This window comes from Ammospiza nelsoni, chromosome 25, assembly GCF_027579445.1.
Source record: "Ammospiza nelsoni isolate bAmmNel1 chromosome 25, bAmmNel1.pri, whole genome shotgun sequence".
Lineage (NCBI taxonomy): Eukaryota > Metazoa > Chordata > Aves > Passeriformes > Passerellidae > Ammospiza > Ammospiza nelsoni.
In genome coordinates this window covers 7,354,579-7,377,273 of record NC_080657.1, presented here as the reverse complement: position 1 = coordinate 7,377,273, position 22,695 = coordinate 7,354,579, and the positions used below count along the sequence as shown (strand labels likewise).

Sequence of the window (22,695 nt, the reverse complement as noted above, 5' to 3'; positions counted from 1 at the left end):
GCGCCGGCTCTTCAAGGCCATCCCTGGGCCTTTCCAGGCCACCTAAACAGCACAGAAAACTTACAAGCCTAAACAGCCGAGAAACCGAGCAAGTGGCATCCCTGAGCTATCTCCGGACATAAATCAGCAAAGAGAAACATGAAAGCGACAGGATTTTGCTGGGGATGCCACGATGAGAGCACTCTACTTCAAACTAAAGGAGAAAACACCTCTCCACTCCTTTTTTCAGGTATTTTTCCAATAGTTGAGGAGCTGACAGCAAGGGGAAGGGAGCAGGAGACAACAGTGATGCTCAACAGGATCTCACATTTATTAATGAGAAGTGATTAATGGTGAAAAGAAAGGCAACGCCCAGTCCTCATTGGCTTAACAAGAAACTGAAACATAGTCACTACACATTTTACAATATTTCTTCCTTGGTTTGTTTGTTTTGGGCTTTTTATTGTCCAAAATTCATTTTCCTGTAAACAAGACAAGTTTTTACCACTGTTCTCAGCTTTCAAAAAAATCAAATTCATCCAGACCTAATCTTTAAATCTATAAAATGCACAAGAACAGAACATTTCTTAGGACTCCTAGTACTTGACTTTTGAGTAACAAAGGGTCAGAGAAAAATGAACCACCTTTAAGACATAACCTCGTGGACAATTTTCTGTTCAATTCTTCTTAGGCCAAAACCCCAACTTCCTCACAGAATTCCTCCTCTTCTGGTCCGGGGAAAGAAAAACAAAAAAAAGTTACTCCACTTTGCATGGTGGATGCTATAATTCAGTGCTCCAAGTGCAAATATCAAAACCAGGGAAGGAAGCCCAACAGGGTGGAAAGAGGAGGAACAATGAGGTTTAAAAATTAGACAAAAAAAAGGCATATGCCACTTACGGACTCGAAAATCCAAAACCATAGTAAAAAGACAAAAACAAAGTGTATGCTCTGAAATCACAACCAAAACCAAAAGAAATGGGACAGGTTTTACCTCTACTCTACCTAGAAGGGATTTTTTTGTAGTTGTTTTTTGGTTTTTTTTAGTCCTATGTCTTGTGATATTCCAATACTTTTTTTTTTTTTTTTAATTGGAAGTTTGTAAAAGTCTTTTTGAAGTCAAAGGAATTAAGAAAAAAAAGTCCTAATTCTTTCTGGGATACTCTTGCTCCTTTCTCTCTCTGAAAGACAGCTGGGATGCAATCTCTGCAGCAATCTGTGCTGGAGGAATGGCCTTTTACTTGACACGGCCTTGGCGTTCCTGCAAAAAAAAGAAAAGAGATCATATTAACTGAGAGCAGTTTTATTCACTACTGTTACACATCGGCATTCCAAGACATGGCTCTCCCATAGACCCTGTCCCAGTAAAGCCAGGAAAAGAGCATTGTTCTTGTCAAAAGTAGTGCTGCTACTGCATCCAGTCACTGCAGAGATGTGGCACCGCTGAGGTCAAACAGCTCCTTATTCTCCTTTTTTCATCTCAGGTGATTCACCACCTGCAGAGCTGTATCCAGCTCTGGGGATTCCAACATCAGAAGGATGTGGAACTGCTGGAGGAACTCCAGAGGAGACCACAGAAATATTCTGAGGACTGGAGCCCCTCTGCTCTGGAGATAGGCTGGGGGTGGTTCATCCAGGGAGACCTCTGAGGCCCTTTCTGGTGCCTAATGGGGCTACAAGAGAGCTGGAGAGGAACTTGGGACAAGAGCCTGGAGGGACAGGGCAAGGAGGAATGGCTTCCCACTGCCAGAAGGAAGGGTTAGGCAAGATCTTGGGAATTCTACCCCAAAAGGCTGGTGAGAACCTGGCACAGGGTGCCCAGAGAAGCTGTGGCTGCCTCATGCTTTTAAGTGTCCAAGGTCAGGTTGGACAGGGCTTGGAGCAGCCTGGTCTAGAAGAAGGTATATATGCATTGGAATGAGATGGTCTTTAAGTTCCCTTCCAACCCAAACCATTCCATGATTCTATGAAACAAATGCCACCTGAACTCCCCTGTAGGCATCAAAGTAAGCTGGAGCCCAAGCCCAGGGAGCACTGACATCAGCCTTGATCTGCAGGGACTGAAACAGTCCCAGCTCCCCTGCAGAAAATCTCTCCAATACCCCTGTCACAACTTGATGGTATCTCACTTGAAAAACAAGAACTTCACAGGAATTTCCCACTGACTGCTATCACCCTGGGTTTTCCTCCAGCACTGTGGAAACACCCTGTCCAAACACTTGCACCAGAACAAAGAGGCAGCACAGCACCAAATACCCCCAGACACCAAAGGCTGCCACCCCCTTTGCTGTTCTCAGCACTCTGTGCCCATCTCTGCAGAGTTCTGTTCGGGTTTAATGGAGAAGCTCTCACAGAAGCAGGTCCAGGCTTCCTCAAAGGGTTATGAGGTGTTTGAAGTGTCATTCCCAGATCATAAGACACCACCTCAAAAATGAACCCTGTCAGCAGCCAGAGGGCCCTGAGCTGATGCTTCTCCCTGGCTCTGCCTCTTCCCTGAAGACAGTCAGGTCCCTGTAGTCTAGGCATGACATGCACTGCAGGGCTCCAGCTCCTGCGGAGTGAGCCCATCACCACCTAACTAGTCCAAGAGGTGCCAAGTTCATCCCACTTCCACAGCAAAGCCATACCTGCAGCAGGTACCCACAGGTACAGCAGGTTTTCCCTCTTCACTCAGAGAGGAGATGCTGTCAGGGCTCTGAACCTAGTACTTTGGTTCAGCTGAGGCTGTTTCCCTGCATGTCCCTCTCTGCCTGGAGTTGTATCACCTGAAATAAGGGCAGCAAGAGTCCCTGCCCGCTTCCCACAGTCCCATGCTAACCTGCTGATGGGGGGGCACCTTCCCATCTTGGCAGCTCACACAACCTCTGCCACAAGCACACAGGCTGCTACAGGAAACCTCATCCTTTGCCACTGCTGAATCCGGGAAGAGCCCATCCCCAAACAGCTTCAATCCTCGGACAACAGCATGTGCAGCCATCTATCCTTAGAAACCTTCCCAAAAAGGGAGGCCTGGTCTCCAGCTTAGAATACCACCACTGGCTTTAGCCCCAGCCACAGACCCAAGGAGGCTTTACTTCCCATTCCTCTGTAGGATGCAGAGCAAGGCCAGCATGATCCTCTGGGACAGGGATCAGACAAAGGCACATGTTCTCATCAAGAACAGTTACCCAAGTAAGTCAATTTAATTGCCCTTTTCCTGTAATCCTGCCCAAGTCTGTTGCAGATGCTTTCATTGCCAAAACACCACAACAGCACAGCAAAATCCAACTGCTAGGTTGGGAAGCAGAGCCAGGCCTGAACACAGAGCACAAGAAGCACCACAGGGAGAGCCACAAATCCAAAGGAAGGTGCCGAGCCCTGTTCCTGGTTCAGCAGCTAGCATGTTATGTATGTTACACAGGGACAGATGGCAATGTCACACATCCCTTTGGGAAGCAGCTGCAACTGCCTGGAGCTAATGTAACCACTTCCCAAGTGCACACATGGGATAAGCTGGCTGCCATGTTCAATCACGCCCTGTGCATCTCCAAGGCCAGTGTCCTGGGCTGGGACAGTGGCCAAGGTTCCTGCTGCACACATCACCCTGTTAGCTGAGCAGCTGGACCCTAATGAATCACCTCTTCCTGCTGAGAAGATGATGCTGCTCCCAAGGCCTGCGTGCAGCTAATAAGGAGCCAACCCCAGTGAAAATCCAAACCCTTAAATACCAATGTGTCAGAACAGAGCCTGGAGCACACGCTCCCCATGTCACCAAGCTAGAGAGGGGGCCAAAGTGAACATCTTCACTTCAGACCTGCTGTAAACCAGGACTGGGGAAGGGGGTCCCCAAAAGGTCCCCATTCCCCTTCAGTCAAGAGCCTGCTTCAAGGAGCAAGCCAGAGGGGAATGGAGGAAAGGTGGCTGGATATGAAAGGAGGTGGATCCCTGATCCAAAACCACAGAACCTAACAGGTTTGGGCTAGAAGAGAGCTGAAATCTCATCTTGCCATGGGCAGGCACACTTTCCACTAGACCAGGTTCTTCCAGGCCCTGTCCAACCTGGTCTTGAACAATTCTGGGGATGGGGCAGCAAGTTTGTCTGGGCACCCCGTGCCAGAGCCTCACCACACTCCCAAGGAACAATCCCTTCCCAATATCCCATCTGGCAGTGAGAAGCCATTCCCTGTGTTCTGTCCCTCCATTCCTTATCAAAAGTCCCTCTTCAGCTGTCTTGGAGCCTCTTTGGGCATTAGAAGGGCCTGTAAGGTCCCCCTGGAGCCTTCTCTTCTCCAAGTGAACACCTGCAGCTCTCCCAGCCTGGCTCCAGCTCTTGGAGCATCTCTGTGGCCTCCTCTGGACTTTCTCCAGCAGCTCCACATCCTTCTGATGCTGGAATCCTCAGAGCTGGATGCAGCACTGCATGTAAGGTGTCATCTGAGTAGAGCAGAGGGATCCAAGACGTCTTGTCCTCAGGAGCATTACAGAGTTCATTCCACCACCAGCCAGATCTACCAGAATACACAGCAAGGCTCAACCACATTGCAAACATTTGTCCTTCCTGGCTCATCCTTGTCCAAATCCACAGGCTATGTAGCAGTGTAGGTGTCACAGCCCACCCAGCTACGCAACAGCCCCAGAAGACAAAGCAGCATCTGCACACGCAGACTGGGCTTTGCTCTGGGATATGATCATTGGAGAGCAAAGGGATTCCATCAAGAAGTGTTTTATGCCCTTTGGCTGCAGTTTCATTAGACTTGGGTCATATCTTATTGATCCATATGGGAAGAAATAAGAAAGACACCTGCTCAGACTCATCCCCATCCATCAAACCCCTCAGGAACAGGAAGGGCAAGAGCAGCATGTCATGGAAATGGTTGATTTGTGCCACAGCTCAAATCCTGTGCTAACACAAAGTTCACACAAAGCAAGAATGCAAACAGGAGCTCTCTGATCGCACCACTCAAAGCAACTTCAGTCCTGTCACTACTGTCCCCAGGGGCTGCAGCCATGCCACAAGCCAGGTCCTGATAACAGCAACTGAGCAATATGAGATCACCTCATATATTCACACTGCAGGGGAGCCAACAACAAAACGATCAAGTGTTTGCACCTGACAAAATGACAGTGAGAGACAACACTGCCCATCTGTTCAGAGACTCTGACCTTGACTGACAACCAAGATTCAGCATCAACACTCCCAGCAAAGGTAAGGATTTTATTGCCACACCACAGATAGGGAAATAGCCAGACTAAGCCAAAGGAGGACCTGGAGAAGAAGCCAGGGCACAGCTCCCAGCTGTGAAGCTTACAAACCTTAGTTTGTTGGAACCTGCCTGAGCTGCAGGCCTGCCTTGGGCAGGCCAGGCCAGGCACAGTCTGTTTGGCTTGAGAAAGTCCTCCAAGCAAAAGGCATCACTCACCCAGTGCCTGCCCATAGAGGAAACAGCAGGCAATTCCTCCATTGGAGCAATGGAACTCCCAGTATCACTCCCCAAAATGCTAAGACACCCAACCAGAAAATCCAGAGTTGGACCCACAAGGATCATCAAGTCCAGCTCCTGGCCCTGAACAGGACACAGCAACAATCCCAGCCCATGTTAGAGAGCATTGTCCAAATGCTTCTGGAGCTCTGGCAGCCTTGGGGCCCATGACCATTCCCTGGAGAGCCTGGAATCAAACCCTGGCCTTGGTACACACACACACACATCAGCCCCACTCAGCCTGTGATGTTGCACTTCGCTGTTTGATGCAATCCCAGCCAAACAACCCAGCAGCACTTCCATGTGCCCATGTCTCCAAGGCAGACATCTTAGATCACTGCCTTAGAAATCAGGAGTTACTGCAGCCCATGGCCCTCCCAGCAGGATCTGCTCAAGGAAGACACAGCACAAATGATGGATGATGTATCACTTGTATATTATGCTCCACAAGCAGTCTCAAGTCCCAGTACTTTCAAACCAAACATGACTTTTCCTGTTAGCATTAGAAAGCCATCAGGGTTACCAAAAAAAGCTACATCCTTGTCTAGAAAAGAGGATAAAAATCATGTAGTGATCTGCTTATAGCCTGACACCTTCATCGTACTTCCCATTCACTCAGTGGGGCTCACCACCAAGGAAGACAGGAGATGAGGCAAATAAAAGTGATTCTTTGTCATAGCAGGACAGGCCTTTTGTTCTACAGATCAAAATCCAACACAGCAAACCCATATATCCACAGAACTCTAAACAGAACAAACTCATATCAGTGAACAAGCAGGAACCAAGAAGAGACATGGCCTTGGACACCTAATTTCCATGTCGGAGCAACCAGCCTGGGACAAGAAGGGCATGAAGACAGCCAAGGCTTTCCCTCTACAGGGGGGTTTACACAAGGTGGTCTGTGCTATTGGGTATCCACAGGCACACTGCTGTTCCCCAGAACCTTTCCAGGCACCTTTTAAAACTGATTCAATCAATTGCCAAGAACAAACCTCTTAAACAAACCTCCTCTTAAATATCACATTTAATTGCCTGAATAAAGCAGCCCAATTCCCATAAACATTTCTAATTACTCTCACACAGGAACTCTTGTCCCACAGGTCAGGAAACAGAATGGTGAAAAGCTGAGAACATGCATGAATATTTAGAGCAAAAGAGACAGAGCAAGCTGGGAGGATTCCCAGTGGCATTCCATGGAAAGACAGCTTCGCTCACAACACAGCCTGGAACTGGACTGGCTGACTTTGGAGCACAAAAAAAAAAAACCACAAGTCCTTTCCAGTCATTAGGAAGAAAGAAAATTCTCCTGGTCTTCAACAAGCAGGGAGATTTTTATTCTTCCCTATCACTACAAGGGAAATGCATTTCATTACTTTGGTTACCTTAAACGATCGCTCAGGCAAGAAGTCTTACCATAAAGTGTCACAAAACTCTTCAGAAAAGGAAGGAACTCCACTTAAATGTTTCAAAATCTTCACTGCTTTAGAGTTAAAGCCCTGACTGTGCCCTCTGTCACACCATGCAGGTGTAATGTCAAGGAACATTCTCTGCAGGTATTTTACAGATGGTACCACAAATAACAGAGCTGAGATGGAGACAGCAGAGCCCTTCCCCACTGTGCATAGATACAAAGAAGGAAACCGAAGAGTGTGGTTTCCTTTCCCCCCAAGATTAGAAACAAAGTACAAGCTTTTTAGGTAGATTTTATCTAAATCTTCCAAACTGGGATTACATTACAATAGCTCTGCAGTTAACCACACAAAAAAGCAGCTCAGCATTGTACTTTTAAGAAAAAAAAAATCTAATTATACAGAACCAGAAATTTCCAAGTTCTTGCACAAACCCCAAATGGTTCATTATTAACTGCTCAAACACACTGTTATATGACTTATATGTCAATTAAAAAGGCTCATACTGGGGACTAGTCACTGGAAGGAGCTACAAATAACTTCTAGCCTAGCCATCACAGTTTGGGTAATGACCATCCTTGTTTAAGAGGGACTGCTGTGGTAGAGCAGGGTGCTGGCACTGTTCTGGCTGACAAGCCTCCAGTGGTTTGTACCACTAAGGAACTAATTATTAACTCACAAAGCTGTAAGACAGCACAATTACTACCAGGTACAAACCAGAACATGCAGGAAAATGAGAGGACTAATTGTAATGAGAGTGACCACAACAAAAAACAAAACAAGGAGCTTCATGAACCTGAAACAGAAAAAAAATAAAAGTTTCTTTCAGGCAAAAAGCTGGTGCAGAATTACAGTTTCAATAAGAACAAGGAAGGAACACTGTGCATGGAGCTGTACTTGATCGACTGCTCACAGAACAGTGCACCTCAACTGTTTTCTTGGGATCCTAATCGGCTTTCAAGCAATGTCTTGTGACCCACTGTACTTCTGCATTAGGGAAAAATCCAGGGAACTGAACCAGACCACGCGCTGGGGTTTCACTGAACGAAACAGACGGCAAAGAGTCTTGCTTGGAAGATAAGAACTTTTTCTGGGGAAGCAGATGTTAATAACATAACCTGAAACACACACCTGTGTAAGTTGCTCTTAACCTTGGTGCCAGCAAGTTATCCAGAACTCTGGGAGGAAAAAATAAGAGGAAGAAAACCAAAGCAACCCCTGCTGCTGACAGCTTACACACTTCCCTTCTGCATTCCAAGCCCTCCACAGTGCTTCTAGGGAATGTGTCAGCCATACACATATAATTTATCACAGAATCACAGGCTGGTTTGGATTGGAAGGGACCTGAAAGCCCACCCCATTCCACTCCCTGCCATGGACAAGGACACCTTCCACTAGAGCAGCCAGCTCCAAGCCCCGTCCAGCCTGGTCTTGGACACTTCCAGGGATCCAGAGGCAGCCACAGCTTCTCTGGGCAACCCCTGCCAGGACCTAACAGAAATTAATTTCTCCTCAATATCTAATCTGAATCTACCCTATTTCAGTTTAAGGTCATTCCTCCATCTTAATTCATCTGCTGAAGGGAAAAAAAGGTTTTTATAAATTTTAAAACATTAATTTGAAGTAATTCATATGTTCATAATCAACTCAATTAACGTATTTATAAGAACAATTAGTTCATGGTATTCTACAGCTCAGAGCTGAAATCATGCAGCCAAAATAATCTGGAGTGGGGGGACATGAAGCTTTGCCCACACCGAGAGGGCAAGAAGTAAGTTGGGAACAAGTTCACAAGAACAGGGTGTGGAATAAACTCCCCATGTTGAGGCAATATCTCTAATAGGTGAGAAACCCCATTGCAGATGGCCTGCACTCTGTCTGGCCCAACACCAATCCCAGTCCCTGAATCCTAGAATGGCCTGGGCTGGAAAGGACCTTATAAATCTTCTAGTTCCAACCCTCTGCCATGGACAGGGATAAAACAATTGAAAAATTTAAACAGTGCATCTCAACAGGCCCTTAAACTAACATCAACAAGTCAACTTTAAATACTATTTTATAATATTAACATTACATTAAAATATTATTTTAAATTATTATTATTATTCTAACACAACACTAGAAGAGAGAGACAGGACTACAAGGCAAGTGCAAGTGGTTTGCCCTTCCACCGCTCTGATTCCACTTGAATTGCAGTGAAAAGGCTCCTAGCCCCAGCTGCTCCTGTTTAGGGATGAGGAAACACAGCTCCCTGCGCCTCACAGCAGAAAACACAGATTAGAGCATCAGACAGATCTAAGTCTTCCCTCCGGTTTTCTCCTTTCTTTAGACAGAGCTAGAACATGAGCAAAAATCTGTGAGTGCTGTTAAGGGCTGGCTTAAAAATATCATAAGCACAAAATATTCCTTACAAACAGCCAGTGCCAAGGCACTGTAATAAGCAGGATGGTTTGTTTCCTCCTCTCCTGGGCAAATATAGGAGCATGGACACAGACCTACAGGATTTAAACAGCCTGGACATAAACTGAAACCATATGCACTGCTGAACAGCATAGCAGAAATTCTGTCTTCGTGTATCAATCAATTAATTTCACAATGGCCACAATTTGGAGCAGAAAACAGGAAATAGCCCTGGGATCACCAAATGAAAGGAACTGTGTGAGTGGAAGGAGTGTTCCCTTGCTGCCACCGAGAACAGCTGGCTTTGCCTTGATATGGAATATCCAGGAATTGAATCTTCCAGTCAGAAACACTGTCCTGTGGAACATGGTAAAGCCAAAGCGAATGCAGCACTCTCCAGGACAACTCTAACAGCAGGGGAAAAGAGTGCTGGTCCACCCTATAGGGAATATTCTCCCTCCTCCCCTCTGAAATTACAAATTGGGAAGAAGTAAAAAAGAGCTTTGTAAAATCCATCAGAAAGCATTCATGTATTCCAGTGACTGTAAAATAGCCTGCCCATTTCAAACAGGCTCATACAACACCCCTCAGTTTTCCCTTAAATCACATGTTCCAAGGAGGCAGTGACACTTGCCAGTATTAATACTCTTAACCAGTAGACAGCATCATCTGAGGCACAAAAGAGCACAATTCCAGAAATAACAGATCCAATCTGGCCAATCTGACCTCTGTGCTTTGAGGCTGATCCTGATCATGACAAACCCCACCAAAGCTCTACCCGTTCTGCACAGCTCAGCTTGACTCAACATTCAAAGTCTCAGCAGACAGTGTCTCTTCTCAGCTGCAAATCTGACCACTAAACACTACACAGCACTGGTTTTCCTGACAGCCTTCCTAAAATCCCTGGAACCTGTGAGTAGCCAAATATCTCATGCCTGGGCAGGCAGAAAGAACCAAAATAAACTTCCCTTGGAGTTTTCCACGGATTGCATTTCCACAAAACACAAGCTGTCAACCTTTCACACCAAGCAGATCATTATGGGAGACCTTTACTACAAGGTCAACGCAGCATTCCTAGAAATCCAAGTGCATGACCACAGGGCAGGGATTGTGTAGTTGTTTTGATTGTTTAAAGCAAAGATTAAAGAATTCTTACATGGAAGAAGTCAGTGACAAGCTCTACCATAAAAGCAGCTATTCTGGGTTTCAAGACTGCGCTGGACAGGATTGCACTGCAAGCTGGCTCAACCATTGTGGGTCAGGAGAATATTCAAACCTTTTTTAAAAAATGGATTAGTAGAACAAAGCAACACATGGAAAAGGAATGGGGATTAGCATTAGAGGAAAAGGATGGGCACAGGCAACAGGAAAAGAAAGAGGATTATTTCAATGTTTTCGACACTAAACTAACTACCCACCCCCTCCCTTCACTGGACAATGGAAACACCATAAACACTATACATTTTTCATATCATTTCTTGGACCTGCTTTAGGGGATTCTGAAGAAATGACTAACAGTGAGAAGTATAAAAGAATAATCAAAAGTTTCCAGACTTTCACAAGTGATCATCCATCTGCTCAGGCAGCAAGCCGCAATCAAACTGCAAATGAGACAAAGATTTGGGCAATCTGCAGCTGAATGAAATAACTGCAGCTCAGGATAAGTTTGAAGCAAGCCAAACCTTGAAACATTTAAGCTTCAAAGAATACAACTGCAGAGCATCAACATCTCACACTGTAGGAGAAATAAAAGAGCTGGGAGCAATGGAATTTCCCCAGCACAAAAGCAGGCAGGGAGCTACTGCCAGACCAGCGTTTTAACTTTTCAGTGCTTCAGTTCTGGTTCCTCATATATTTTTTAAATTCAGATTACTTAAGATGCTTCAAGCAGACAGAGCATGGTTTGGGCTTTTTGGCACCTCTAGTCCCATGGTAGGAATCACTCCAAGAAAAAAGAAAACCCTCCTCCACCAAAAATAACTGTTCCTCAATGAAACCACGAAAGGAAAGACACAGAAACCTTAACCACATTCCAGGCTGTGTCAGTGAATGACTGAGGAGGTCAAACTGTTGCTGTAAGAATGACCAAGGCCCAGTCACCTCCTCAGTGCCGGATGTTACACGGGCCCGAGCATGAAACACAGGCTGAGTAAATAACAAAGAGCAAACACCAACTGTGTTTACACAGATCCCTTCTCCTCTGTGAATTCCAAAGACCTATGACTAAGCTCCTTTGCAGAGAAAGAGTGCTCTCCTAATCAACTGCTGCTGCATCCACTAGAACATGGTTCAGAAAGGCAGCACTGGCACTCAGACTATCGCTGCTGCTTTCGACTCTCCACACCAGCACGTCTCAAGATGCAAGCAAGGGGAGGAGACTTCAAAAAGCAACGGAGAAGATGAATAAAGATACTTTACAGCTTTAAGAAAACTGCTAAGCCTTATTTCTAGTATATTCCTGATTTTAAGACTTTACACAGCAAATGCAGCAGCCTTCCAGAAGAGCCCATCATTCTGTCTGCTTTTCCCAAAGCCTTCTCTCTTCTCCTCCTCCCTCTGCTTACCCATACCTAGTATTAACTCTTTTCATCCATCCATCCCTAACCTGTCCTTAAGGAGCATTTTCCCCTTTCCCCTGCATTCTCCCACTGTGCCACAGTCTGACTCTCTAACAATGCTAACTGTTGCTCCCTGAAGTCAGGTCTGGAGGGTTTCACAGAATCCCATAAGGATTTAGGTTGAAAAGTACCTCACAGATGATCCTGCTCCACCCCTTGCTGTGGGCAGGCACATCTTCCACTAGACCAGGCAACTCCATCCAAGCTGCTCTTGAACACTTCCACAAACGGGGCAGCCACAGCTTCTCTGGGCCAACCTGTGCCAGAGCCTCCCCACCCTCACAGGGAAGACAGAGGCTGGACAACAAGCGAAACAATTCTAGGAGGTGAAATCACACAAAACAATCAGGTCCTCACAAAACACCAGTTTACACCTTCACACTTTGCCATTTATTATGTCTCCCTTACAGACTTTCGCTAAGTACTGCAAGTAACCACATTTGTGCTTAATTATTATAATTTATATGATGCTCCATGTAAAATATATATAAAAAAATTTAAAACTGCATTCATTGTCACAGTGAGCAGCTGCAGCTCCTGATTCTGTTCTTCAGGTCTTGGGGGGAAAATTCCCTATTGCTCAAACTAAAGAGATCATCAGGAAACTTGGCAAACTCCCAGCCAGCTGTGCTAATGCTAATTTTTATAATTATCGTTTTAATCAAACATAAGCCAGATCCACACTGAGGGGAAGGGCAGCCCCAGCTGACTTTACTACAGCTGAACCCAAGTAAGATTCAAAGTCCACTGGTTCCTGAATTTGGGGCAGGATTTTCAGTTAATGCATCGTTAAGGAGTAGATGACGACGGGAAGATTTGAGAGCAGCTGCAAAGCAAGTTGGGAGCTCAGCTCATGTACCACACTGCTGGCAGCAGCATGCAGGTGACAGCCCACCATGGCCCCAAAGAGAGCAAGGAGGAACACAGTGACCGGGTCCACAGGACAAGCAGGCGTGGACTTCAATCGCAGTGAGGGAGATTTAGGTTGGGCATTAGACAAAGCCTCCTTACAGGAAGGATAATTAAGGAGAGGAATAGATTGCCTGGGGAGGGACAGGAACTGCTGTTCCTAGAGGTTTTACAAGTGGAGGGAGACATCTGTCATGCTGACCCCACTGTGGCCAGGGGGTGGATTAGCAGCCATTCTAAGCCCCGGCTCTGGTTTCTAACAACTTCCCAAATGCCTTCCTGGTCTCCAGCTTCAAACTGCTCTGATCCAGGAGCTGATAATGGCACAGAAATACATTTTGTTTACATCACAGCACTCGGCAAAGGCTGAGATTCAGCATAACCAACACACAGTCAATAATCGCAGGCGGGGCCTGGGCAAGGCTTCTCACCCCGCTCTGCCAAGTGCTGGCACCTATTTCATAGAATCATGGAACAGATTTGATTGGAAGAGATGTTAAAGATCATCTAATTCTAACTCATGGGCAGGGACACCTTCTGCTAGACCTGGCAGCTCCAAGCCCCAATCAACCTGGTGTTGGACATTTCCAGGGATGGGGCAGCCACAGGTTCTCCAGGCAACCTGTGCCAAGGCCTCACCACCCTCACAGGGAACAATTTTCTTCTAATATCCAATCTAAATATATTCTCTCAATTTAAAGCCATTCCCCCTAGTCCTGTCTCTTAAGACCCTCGTAAATAGTCTCATTTCATCTTTCCTGGGCTTCCATCAGGCACTAGAAGGTCTCAATTATGTCACCCCAAAGCCTTCTCTTCTCCTGGCATAGCAATCCAAATTCTCTTAGTCTTTCCTCACAAGAGAGCTGCTCAATCCCTCTAATCACCTTGGTGGCTTCTCTGGACATACTTCCCCACAAAGTCAGGCTACTATTTGGGTGTGGGTTCCAGGTATGAGGAGGCAGATAGCCAAAAGGCAGGCTAATACCCACAAGTCCACGGCCCAGAATTTGTCCGGTGCAAGGCAGCACCCACCACCTCTTGCCCTTCTGAACTCAGACAAGACACACAAACATGTTACCTTTTTAACATTTTCCTCCTCCTCTTGGCGTTTCTCATAGTGTGAGAAGTCATCAAAGATGGAGGTGGTGTGCTTGTAGGTGGCAATAATTTTCAACACCTGCTTAGCCTTTTCCAGAGGCACCTCCTGAGTGTCCCTGGAGTTGGTCACTGGTTTATTCTCGTTGTTCTCTAGGCGGATGTGTCGCAGCTGGCTGTTGGGAACGTCCTTCACAAAAATCCACCTGACATCAAAACGTCCTTTCCATTTGTCCTGGGACCACACACCTGCACAGGTGTTATAGTCCACAGCAGATTTCATTTCTGCTACGCCGCAGAAGTGACCACTACCGTTGACACTGAACAGTAAGTATACGGGGCCCTTCCCATTCATGGAGCGATAGGCTGCATCCAGTCTCTTGTTGCCATGCTCCGTACTGCACCAGATGTTGTATTTAATGGAACGGTGGATATCGTCCTCAGAGTAACTCTTAATGATGAAAACCCGCCCATGCTTTGGGTTCCAGTCAAAATCCTTGGGGTTATAGTTGTTAACAGATCTCAACTTCTCCAAGACTGGGTGTGGCTCAGAAGGAGAACCAGAACTGGCCTGAGCCTGTCCCACTCCATTACCGTCCACTCCATTCTGGCCAAAGCCGTTGCCACGATTCCGAGGGGCGACCCAGCGGGTCGGCTGTGCGGGTGGCACAGGCAGCGGGGCTGACAGCGGCAGTGCCTGCGGCTGCTGCCCACCCGGAGTCTGGGTAACCGGTGGGCTACTACTGATCTGCTGGCCCAGGGGCTGTGGAGACACCTGTGGCGGCTGCTGAGCAAGATTCTGGACCAAGGTCTGTGATGGGGCTTTTGCCACAGCCCCTTTGTTATCCCAAGTTCCGATATCCATGTTATGTTTTATGGGAGGCGGCGGAAGACTTGGCCCTGCAATGCCATTCTTGGCCTTCAGCTTGGGCTGCTGCTTGGCAGGTTTGCTGGCAATGTCAGCCCATGAGGTTGGCTTTGGTGGTGCAATCGTTGCCGGAGGCAAACTGTTGGACGTCACAATATTACTGGTGATAGACCCACTCCCCACGGCTGGGCCGATGACTTTCGGAACACTGCTCGCCACGTCCGTGCTGCCCAGCTTGAGGGCTGCCATGCCCTGGTCAATAGTGTTCATGCCAGGAGCCTTGTTGAGGGTCTCGCTGGCAAAGGCCGACTGCCCATCGATCATGGCCCCTCCCAGTGAGCTGGGAGCATAGGCATAGCTGCTGCTGTAGCCAGAGCTTTGAGTGGATTGTCCCTGAGAATTGTTATTCCCCCAAGCTGAAAAGTCAATCCCACTTGGAAAGAAGTTAAAGCCGTGCTGCCCAAGGAATGGAGTGCTGCCAAGGGCCCCTGGCTGCCCAAACATGGCATCAGGAAGGAAGTGAGGCTCCCCATTGCTTAGCTGTCCATATGAGGTCAGGTAGGGCATGGGGGGGTCTCCCCCTGTGGACCAGGCAGCTTCGTTTAAGGAGTAGGAGAATCCAATGGAGGGACTGAAGTAGCTTGGTAAATAGGAATCAGACATTGCAGTGTATGCATTATTCTGAAAGAAAACCACAAAAACATAAGCACTGAATTGTTAGAAGGAAGTGAACCAATTTTAAGGGACCAGCAGTAAAGGCACCTTAGACTTCCCCATGCCCTACTCCTTCCTGCTTTAGGACTGGGCACACAAATAGGCCCAGCCTTGAACACCTCCTTTGTTAGAAGGGCTCAAAAATTTGTTCCATTGCCAGAAAGGTTAAAGATAAAGGCTAAGAAAGGTTAAAGACAAAGCTTCTCATGCCAAGAGGGGAGTGTGTGGTGTTCCTGACATACACTGGACACTGAGAATCCCCGGAGCTCCTGCTCAGGCTATAAATCCAGTATCTTGCATCCAAATATCATCTTCTGCTAGTAGCTACCTCCAACAAGGATTTTTCCTGCTTGTGTAACATACTTAACCCATATTAGGGGGTTCCAGGGAGGATCTGGGGAAAGAATGCAGAGAGAAGGGGAATAAGAAAGAAAAGGATCCAGAAGAAACACACAGTGAAAATCACAAGTGTCCCTGACTGCTTTCCTTAAACTTACTAGCCATGAAAACAGCTTTATTCCTACAATTAAAAGTTCCACACTTCACAATATTTCAAGCAACTGCAAACAAACAGGGATTTAAGCCCTATTCTTCAAAACACAAACTCCTCCAGTGCTGTGGGTACACACTGAAAATTACCTGAAAATGGGAAGTAATCAACAGAAGCCTTTTGCAGCACAGTGACAGCACCAGCACGAGCAGGTTTCAAATCCAGAGAGGAAAAAAACAACCTGCCTCCGTGTCTTGATCTCCCTTTTAACATCCAAGTAGCCTTCAGGTTACAAAAAACAAATGCCTAATTTGACAATTAGGGAAGTCTCAGACATCCCCAAGATTTGCTTACATGAAAAACATCTGTCATTTCCCATTCAAACCCAGGTCCCCTCTGGGGAGTGGTTTCAGTCCTGCTCATGGGCATCATCCTGAGTAATTTGAACCTGTGAGCAGCAGCCTGGCCTGCCCAGCCCCAGGACATCAGCCCAGTACAGACGAGATCAAAGGTGCATTCAGTTCCCAGCTAAAAGCTTGGCTTGCAGCAGGCTCTGCTCCATTTCTCATTGAATCACTCACGTGCGAAGCACAGCTCCCAGAGGATTTTATACTGAAATCCAGAGAGTCTCTCAAGTTGGCTCTGGCACTCTCCAGAAATACCCGAAGGTTTGCCACTACCTTCTACTTACAGGAGAGCAACAGGTTCGGGGCTAACCAACCCCCAACTTTAGAGAAATTAATAGGAACTATTTAACACCATGTGTTCTGAGACAAGATTTCTGTGGTACTGCCTGAAAACTCAAGAGATGCTCTGTTCAACCTTTGATTTCACAAACGTCTCCCAAAAGCAAATTAGTAAAAAAACTCACTCTCATCCAGAGTTTTACAAACTGAGGAACTGAATCCTGCTAAACCCAGGACTCAATTTGTCCAAAAGCACCAACACTGACACTAACTTGTAAGAAAAATGAAACTTAAACTTCCTATTACTATTTTGAGCCACTAAAATCACTTCATAAGTTTATTGCCTCAATGATAAGAGTAATATTTGCTCTCCTGAACTCAGCTTTAAAGAAACAGGAACATGCCAGCCCATCCCTAAACCTGAGGCAGAGCATTTCTCCACAAGAGTACTCAAAGCACATCCCTGTCAGATAAAAAAAAAAAAAAAAAAAAAAAAAAAAAATCTTTCTTCTTGCCAGCTTAAAATATTTTCCCACTGGTCAATTATGTCCAACTTTGACATATCCAACACAGGGCATATTAAGCTATGACCTGTAGAATACTAAGCACCTGCATACAGGTAAGAGAGCAGAGTAGTTCAAGGGTTGAGCACAGGCAGCTCAGAGCAGATTTGGGACACTGTTTGGGACACAGTCGCTGCTGTTCTCCACCTGAATGTCTTCAACACTGCTTTGTTATCAAACAGCACTTCACTCTGCTCCCCTGCCCTGACACAGCTGACACACTTGCTGACTACCATGCAAATAAAACAACACCAGCTTCTCATTCTCTCCATGACTAAGACTCTTCGCACAGTTATTTCCTCAAATTCACTGTTCCTCTTCACCTCACACCAAGGTTCTTAGTGAGCCTTGCTGTTGAGCTTTTGGATTTTAAACGATTAAAAAATCATTTACTGTGTATCTGAGCTTTAAAATACACAGTAACCTCCTGGGAACTGAAAAGTAACAGTCAGACCTGAAAGAGCAGGTGCGGAAAATAAGGAGCAGTGAAACTTTACAACACGGTTACCTCAGGGGCGTGTGGAGAGCTCAGGAATCAACTCCAAAACTTATTTACTTCAATTATTCAGAGCAGTTTCTCTAACTCCCTTTCCCATCTCCACTAAGGAGCTGTACCCCTGGATACCTAGGTATTTTTGCCTCCCTCCAGACTGAGCTCTGGAGGTTTTGGACTCTACACAGCACAACAAGGAACAGAGTCACTCAAAGGTTCCACTCCAAGTTAACTTGGCGGTTTCATCTTGCCCTGGCTCAGTTTCTGTCTCCTGGGGCACATACAACCACTTCCTTATTTTTAAAATGAATTTTTACCAGTCTGAGACACACTGAAAGAAATTAAAGATCCAGAAATACTTCATGAAAACATGTAAAAGAGAGTAAAATACTGCGTTGCTTCAAAATTATAGTAACCTTTTTGTCTTTGGGAAATTAAATAAAACTGCAGTTTGTATGAAAAACATCCATATTCAGAAAGAAGCTAGGAATTAGGGATGTTGATAGCTGAGAAAGAAAAAAACCAGCATTAAACGACAGCTACTAGGAAAGCAACCGCTTTTATTCAAGACTTGAGAAAGCAATAACGTTCTCTCACCCTATGCAGGCTGAATTTAGGCTTGTAACTTTTCAGGGGGTTGAATGCAGTGAGTTGTCTTGATGGACAGGCTGAATTCTGAAGATTATTAACAGCTGACAGACAAAGAATACTTATCCTCAGATCTTTAGCACAAACTAGGAAAATACTTGCTGAAAATTTAACTGAGACAGTAACCTGTTCGTGTGTTCCAGTAAAACATGCATCACGTTTACATGAGAAAAATAACATACTGAAAAATAAAAATATGCAAAAATACAGCACATTTATATATACATATATATACAGCATACACAAAAAGGGGAAACTAGATCAGCTGATTTTTACTGATCACAACTGGAAAGAGAAGGCAAGACAGCAACTTGTCTGCTCCAGTGCTACTACAGATGTTTATCTATGTACTCACTTGTACATCTAATCAGCTGAACTCCATCTGTTCTGTGTCACTCCCCTGCAGCTCATTACAGAAAACAAACACCAGTTAACAGTGGTGTTACTCTAAGAGAAAGTGAAGAGGAAAAGTAGCTGCAAGTTTGACTTCCAGGATCTGGTCACAAAGCTCCAAAACTGTCTGGCTCAACTTCTCAGAAAGTCTCAAAACTTGAATCACATGTGGGCTCTGGGTTTGGGTTTTTTTTGTGAAAAACAGAGAAATCCCCCCGATAAGCATCATCGGTTGACTTGGTGTTGAGGTAGGAAGATTGGTCTGATTCTGAAAGGTACAGTAGCCTGCTGTGAAGCAACTTCAAAACCCAACTCAGCACATTTCTCTGGTGTGAAGAACCAGAAACCAACACAGTCACAACACTAAAACTGAAAGAGCAGAAATGGTGACTTTGAGACAGTCACGTTGAAAAAAAAAGAGCTGGACACCAACTCCAGGAAGTTCCCAAAAAGTTACTAGGAATCTTCCTACCTCACCCACCACAATCTAGGGCAGTCAATGCTTTCTACCAGCAGAAATGCAGATATAGGATAGAGTATTAGTTATGGCAGCTGGCAAACATCAAAATGCAATCAGTGGAGATGGGGAACGTACAAGGAGGCCAAACTTCCCTCCACTGGAGCAGCAGGAAACCTTGCTGCCCTTGGTCCTCCTGCCTGCAATAGGTACTTACCGGGCGAGCCTGGGGACTCAGGTAGGGCTCAAAGTCATCATCATTCAACCCATCTTTCTGGTGCACAGAGCCGTTTTGCACTGAGAAGAGATGCGTAAAGTTAGAAAAACCTGGGCAATAAGCTCCCATTATTATGAGCTTAAAGTATTTAAAGTCAAACCCGAGAATATAATGAACTTCTGCCAATTGTAACACACCACGCTCAGCCCACGGCACACAAGACACTTTCCCACCGCACAGGCGACACCTGCAAACTCTCCCCAGCCCAGCAGGCAGGCCGGGTCGCAGGGTTTATTTCCCTCCCGGCAGAGGGATCCTCCCTCTCCCAACCAGGCCCGCCCGACCCCCCGGGATCTCACCTTTGTTGCCTTGGCCCTTGGGTCTCTGGCGCGCCAGCAGCGACGTGGGGAAAGAAAAAGGGAAAAGCGGTGAGTCAGAGGAACAGACCCGGCTGGGGTGAGGATACGGACCCGGCCCAGTGAGGGGAGGACAGAGCTGGGGAGGGTGAACAGACCCGGCCAAGAGAGGGGAGGGCAGATCTGGGGAGGGTGAACAGACCCGTCAGAGCGGGCAGAGCCAAGGCCCGGCAAGGACAGACCCGGCCCGGGGAAGGGAGAGATCCGGCCCGGCAGGGTCGAGCCCTGCGGGGACAGGCCCGACCCGGCCGCATCACAATGGAGCGCGGCCATGCGACGGGAGAGGAGTGAGGCCGCAGCCGCCGCCCGGCCCGGGGCGCAACCCGCTAGGCCCAGAGCCGCGGCCTCGCCCAGCAGGGCCGTCCCGGTATCGGCGGGGGGACTCCTACCTGCTCCAGGAGGCTGCTAGCCGACATGGCTCCGCGGCGGGGCTGCAGGCGGGGCGGGGCGGGAGGCGGCGGCGCTTTGTCCGGGCCCGGCGGGCTCGGGGCGGCCCTGGCGGACTCGGGGCGGTCGCCGGCAGGGCGGGGGACGCTCTATCCCACCATCTCCACCCCACCCCCCGCCGCGCGTCTCTATGGCCCGGGCCCGCCGCCTCGCGCTCCCCCCGCCCGGTCACGCGGCACCGCGCGCGCCCAGGCACAATGGCGGGAAATAGGGGGGAAAGCGGAGGGGGGGGATGGGGGGGGGGGTGTAGGGTTGGGGGGCGCAGTGCATGCCGGGACGGCGGAGGACCGGCGCGGGGGGGGCAGCAGCGCCCCCATTCGACTGGAAGTGGGAGGCCTCTTAAAGGGCAAGGCGGCCTCGCTGAGGTTCTAAGGCAAAAAATGGCAAATTCGGGACCCGGCTGCGGGCTCAGCCCAACCTCATCCTGTCGCGCGCGACATTTTAGCTCCCCCCGTCCCCAGTCCAGCACTCCAGGGTGCAGAGAACCCAGGGAACATCACAGTCCCATAGGACCCCCACCCAGGTCAAGGGGGCTAGCTGGGTGCCCGGTAGATGTACAGCGATCGGGGAGTGCAGAGTCACCCCACTTTCCGGCCAAAAGACACAAAAAGCTCCAGCAGGGACCTGACAGGATCTGCTGTATGCCTGGATTGGGGAAGGGGGTCCCCAAAAGGTCCCCATTCCCCTTCAATCATGGGCCTGAGGAAGCCAGAGGAGAATGGAGGGAAGCTGGCTGGATGTGGAAGGAGGTGGATCCCTGATCCAAAACCACAGAATCCCAGACTGGTTCGAGCTGGAAGAAACCTGAAAGCTCCTCTTGTTCTACTCCCTGCTGTGGGCAGGGACACCTTCCACTGTCCCAGGCTGCTCCAAGCCCCATCCAACCTGGCCTTGGACACTGCCGGGGGCCCAGGGGCAGCCACAGCTTCTCTGGGCACCCAGTGCCAGAGCCTCCCCACCCTCACAGGGAAGAATTCTTTCCCATATCTCCATCTAACCCCGCCCTCTGGCAGTGAGAAGCCATTCCTCTTTGTCCTGTCCCTCCAGGCCCTTTGTCAAAGTTCCCCTCCAGCCCTCTTGGAGCCCCTTTAGGCACTGGAAGGGGCTCTAAGAGTCTCCCCAGAACCTTCTCTTCTCCAGACTGAGCATGGGATCTGGCTCCCACAGCTATTCCCACCTCCACTCCAAGCCAGGAAGCACTTCCCAGAGGCCAATGTCAGAGCAGCAGCGCCCACCCCTCAAAAATCGAGGTTCAGGAATCCCTGCCCATCCCCTGCTCTTCCCAAGGCGGTGGTGGCACTGCCTTTCACCTCTCCAATGAAAAAATCCATTGGAGCTTAACTCCATTTTTCCTTTTAATGCAAAAAAATAGCCAGACACATCTTCCTGCCCTTTCCCCACCCTCCCCAGGTGTGTTTCTTTTGCTTAGTATTTCCAGCCAAGCAGCTCCCACCCTTCCAGCCTCCCAAATCTCTGCACCTCTGAAGCCCCCCGTTGCTTTCCCCCTCCATTTTCCCAGTGTGGCAAAGCCCAAATAGATCTCCAGCCACTGGAAAAAAAGAGGGAAAGTGGGAAAACAGCGGAGTGCACCGTATTTCAGCAATGTGCCAGTTCTAACCCTGCCAAGAGATTACAGGAAGAAAGAAGAAAAAGTAATACAAAAATAAAACCACCAAACAAGAAGCAACAAGCACGGAGCAGCCTCAGCACACAGTGTAAACAGAAGCTGTCCTGATCCGAAATCTGTCTCTCCCAGAAAGCAACAGCACAACATGCTTTGTACACCTTGAAAGGTCCCTGGGGTGCTGAGCAGCCAAGGGGGAGGACTGGGTTTGAGCTTGAGTTGATATTTTTTGCCTTATTCAAAAGGCTGAAGTGATCTCGGAATCTTCAAGTGGCATTTGCAGCACCAAGCCTTGCCAGGCAGGGAAAGGGATGGGGGAAAAGTGCCATGGGAAGAGGAGGGATTGGCATACAGGGACCCTGAGAGAAGGTCCCAGGGCTCTGCAGCTGGGAAATCTGGACAAGGGAAGGGAGAGAGCAAACAAATACAAAAAAATAGAGATATAAAAACAATTTGTGTGGAGGAGGAGAACATGGACAGTAAATTCATTGTACTGTCAGCTTCCTCACAACAAGAAAAATAATAAAAAATCCCATTTGAGGTGACAGTGAAGGGTCTGACGGAATTCCCTTTCCCTGGGGAAAATAAAAATACAAATGAGGTACCTGTTCCACCCCAAATCCGTCACCCCTTCTCACAGCCACATCCACACGCAAGTGTTATTGTCTCTCAAATAAAGTCTCCGGGCCAGGCAGCCCTGGAGCAGAAGCACCGAGGCACAGCTAGTTCCTCCTGGCTGGTTTGTCCAGCAGAGATCCAGTCTCTCCTTGACCCTGCCACGGGTGGTATTGTTCAGTGCTCCACGGAGAC

At 47.7% G+C, this 22,695-nt stretch overlaps 1 protein-coding gene across 2 annotated transcripts; it reads right to left on the bottom strand.

Moving 5' to 3' along the window:
* Window positions 1–286: 286 nt before the first annotated feature.
* On the bottom strand, window positions 287–22,542 carry YTHDF2 (YTH N6-methyladenosine RNA binding protein F2). Of its 2 annotated transcripts, none has more exons than XM_059488591.1 (5): window positions 22,491–22,542; window positions 19,758–19,782; window positions 19,399–19,478; window positions 13,853–15,418; window positions 287–1,240 (listed from the first exon to the last, which is right to left on the bottom strand). In XM_059488591.1, the coding sequence occupies exons 4-5, from the start codon at window positions 15,398–15,400 to the stop codon at window positions 1,217–1,219; spliced, it is 1,572 nt and encodes a 523-aa protein (XP_059344574.1). In that variant the 5' UTR covers window positions 15,401–15,418; window positions 19,399–19,478; window positions 19,758–19,782; window positions 22,491–22,542; the 3' UTR covers window positions 287–1,216. The 2 variants fall into 2 exon arrangements, with proteins under 2 accessions (XP_059344574.1, XP_059344573.1); XM_059488590.1 differs by lacking the exon at window positions 22,491–22,542 and adding an exon at window positions 20,204–20,417.
* Between the last annotated feature and the right edge of the window lie 153 nt (window positions 22,543–22,695).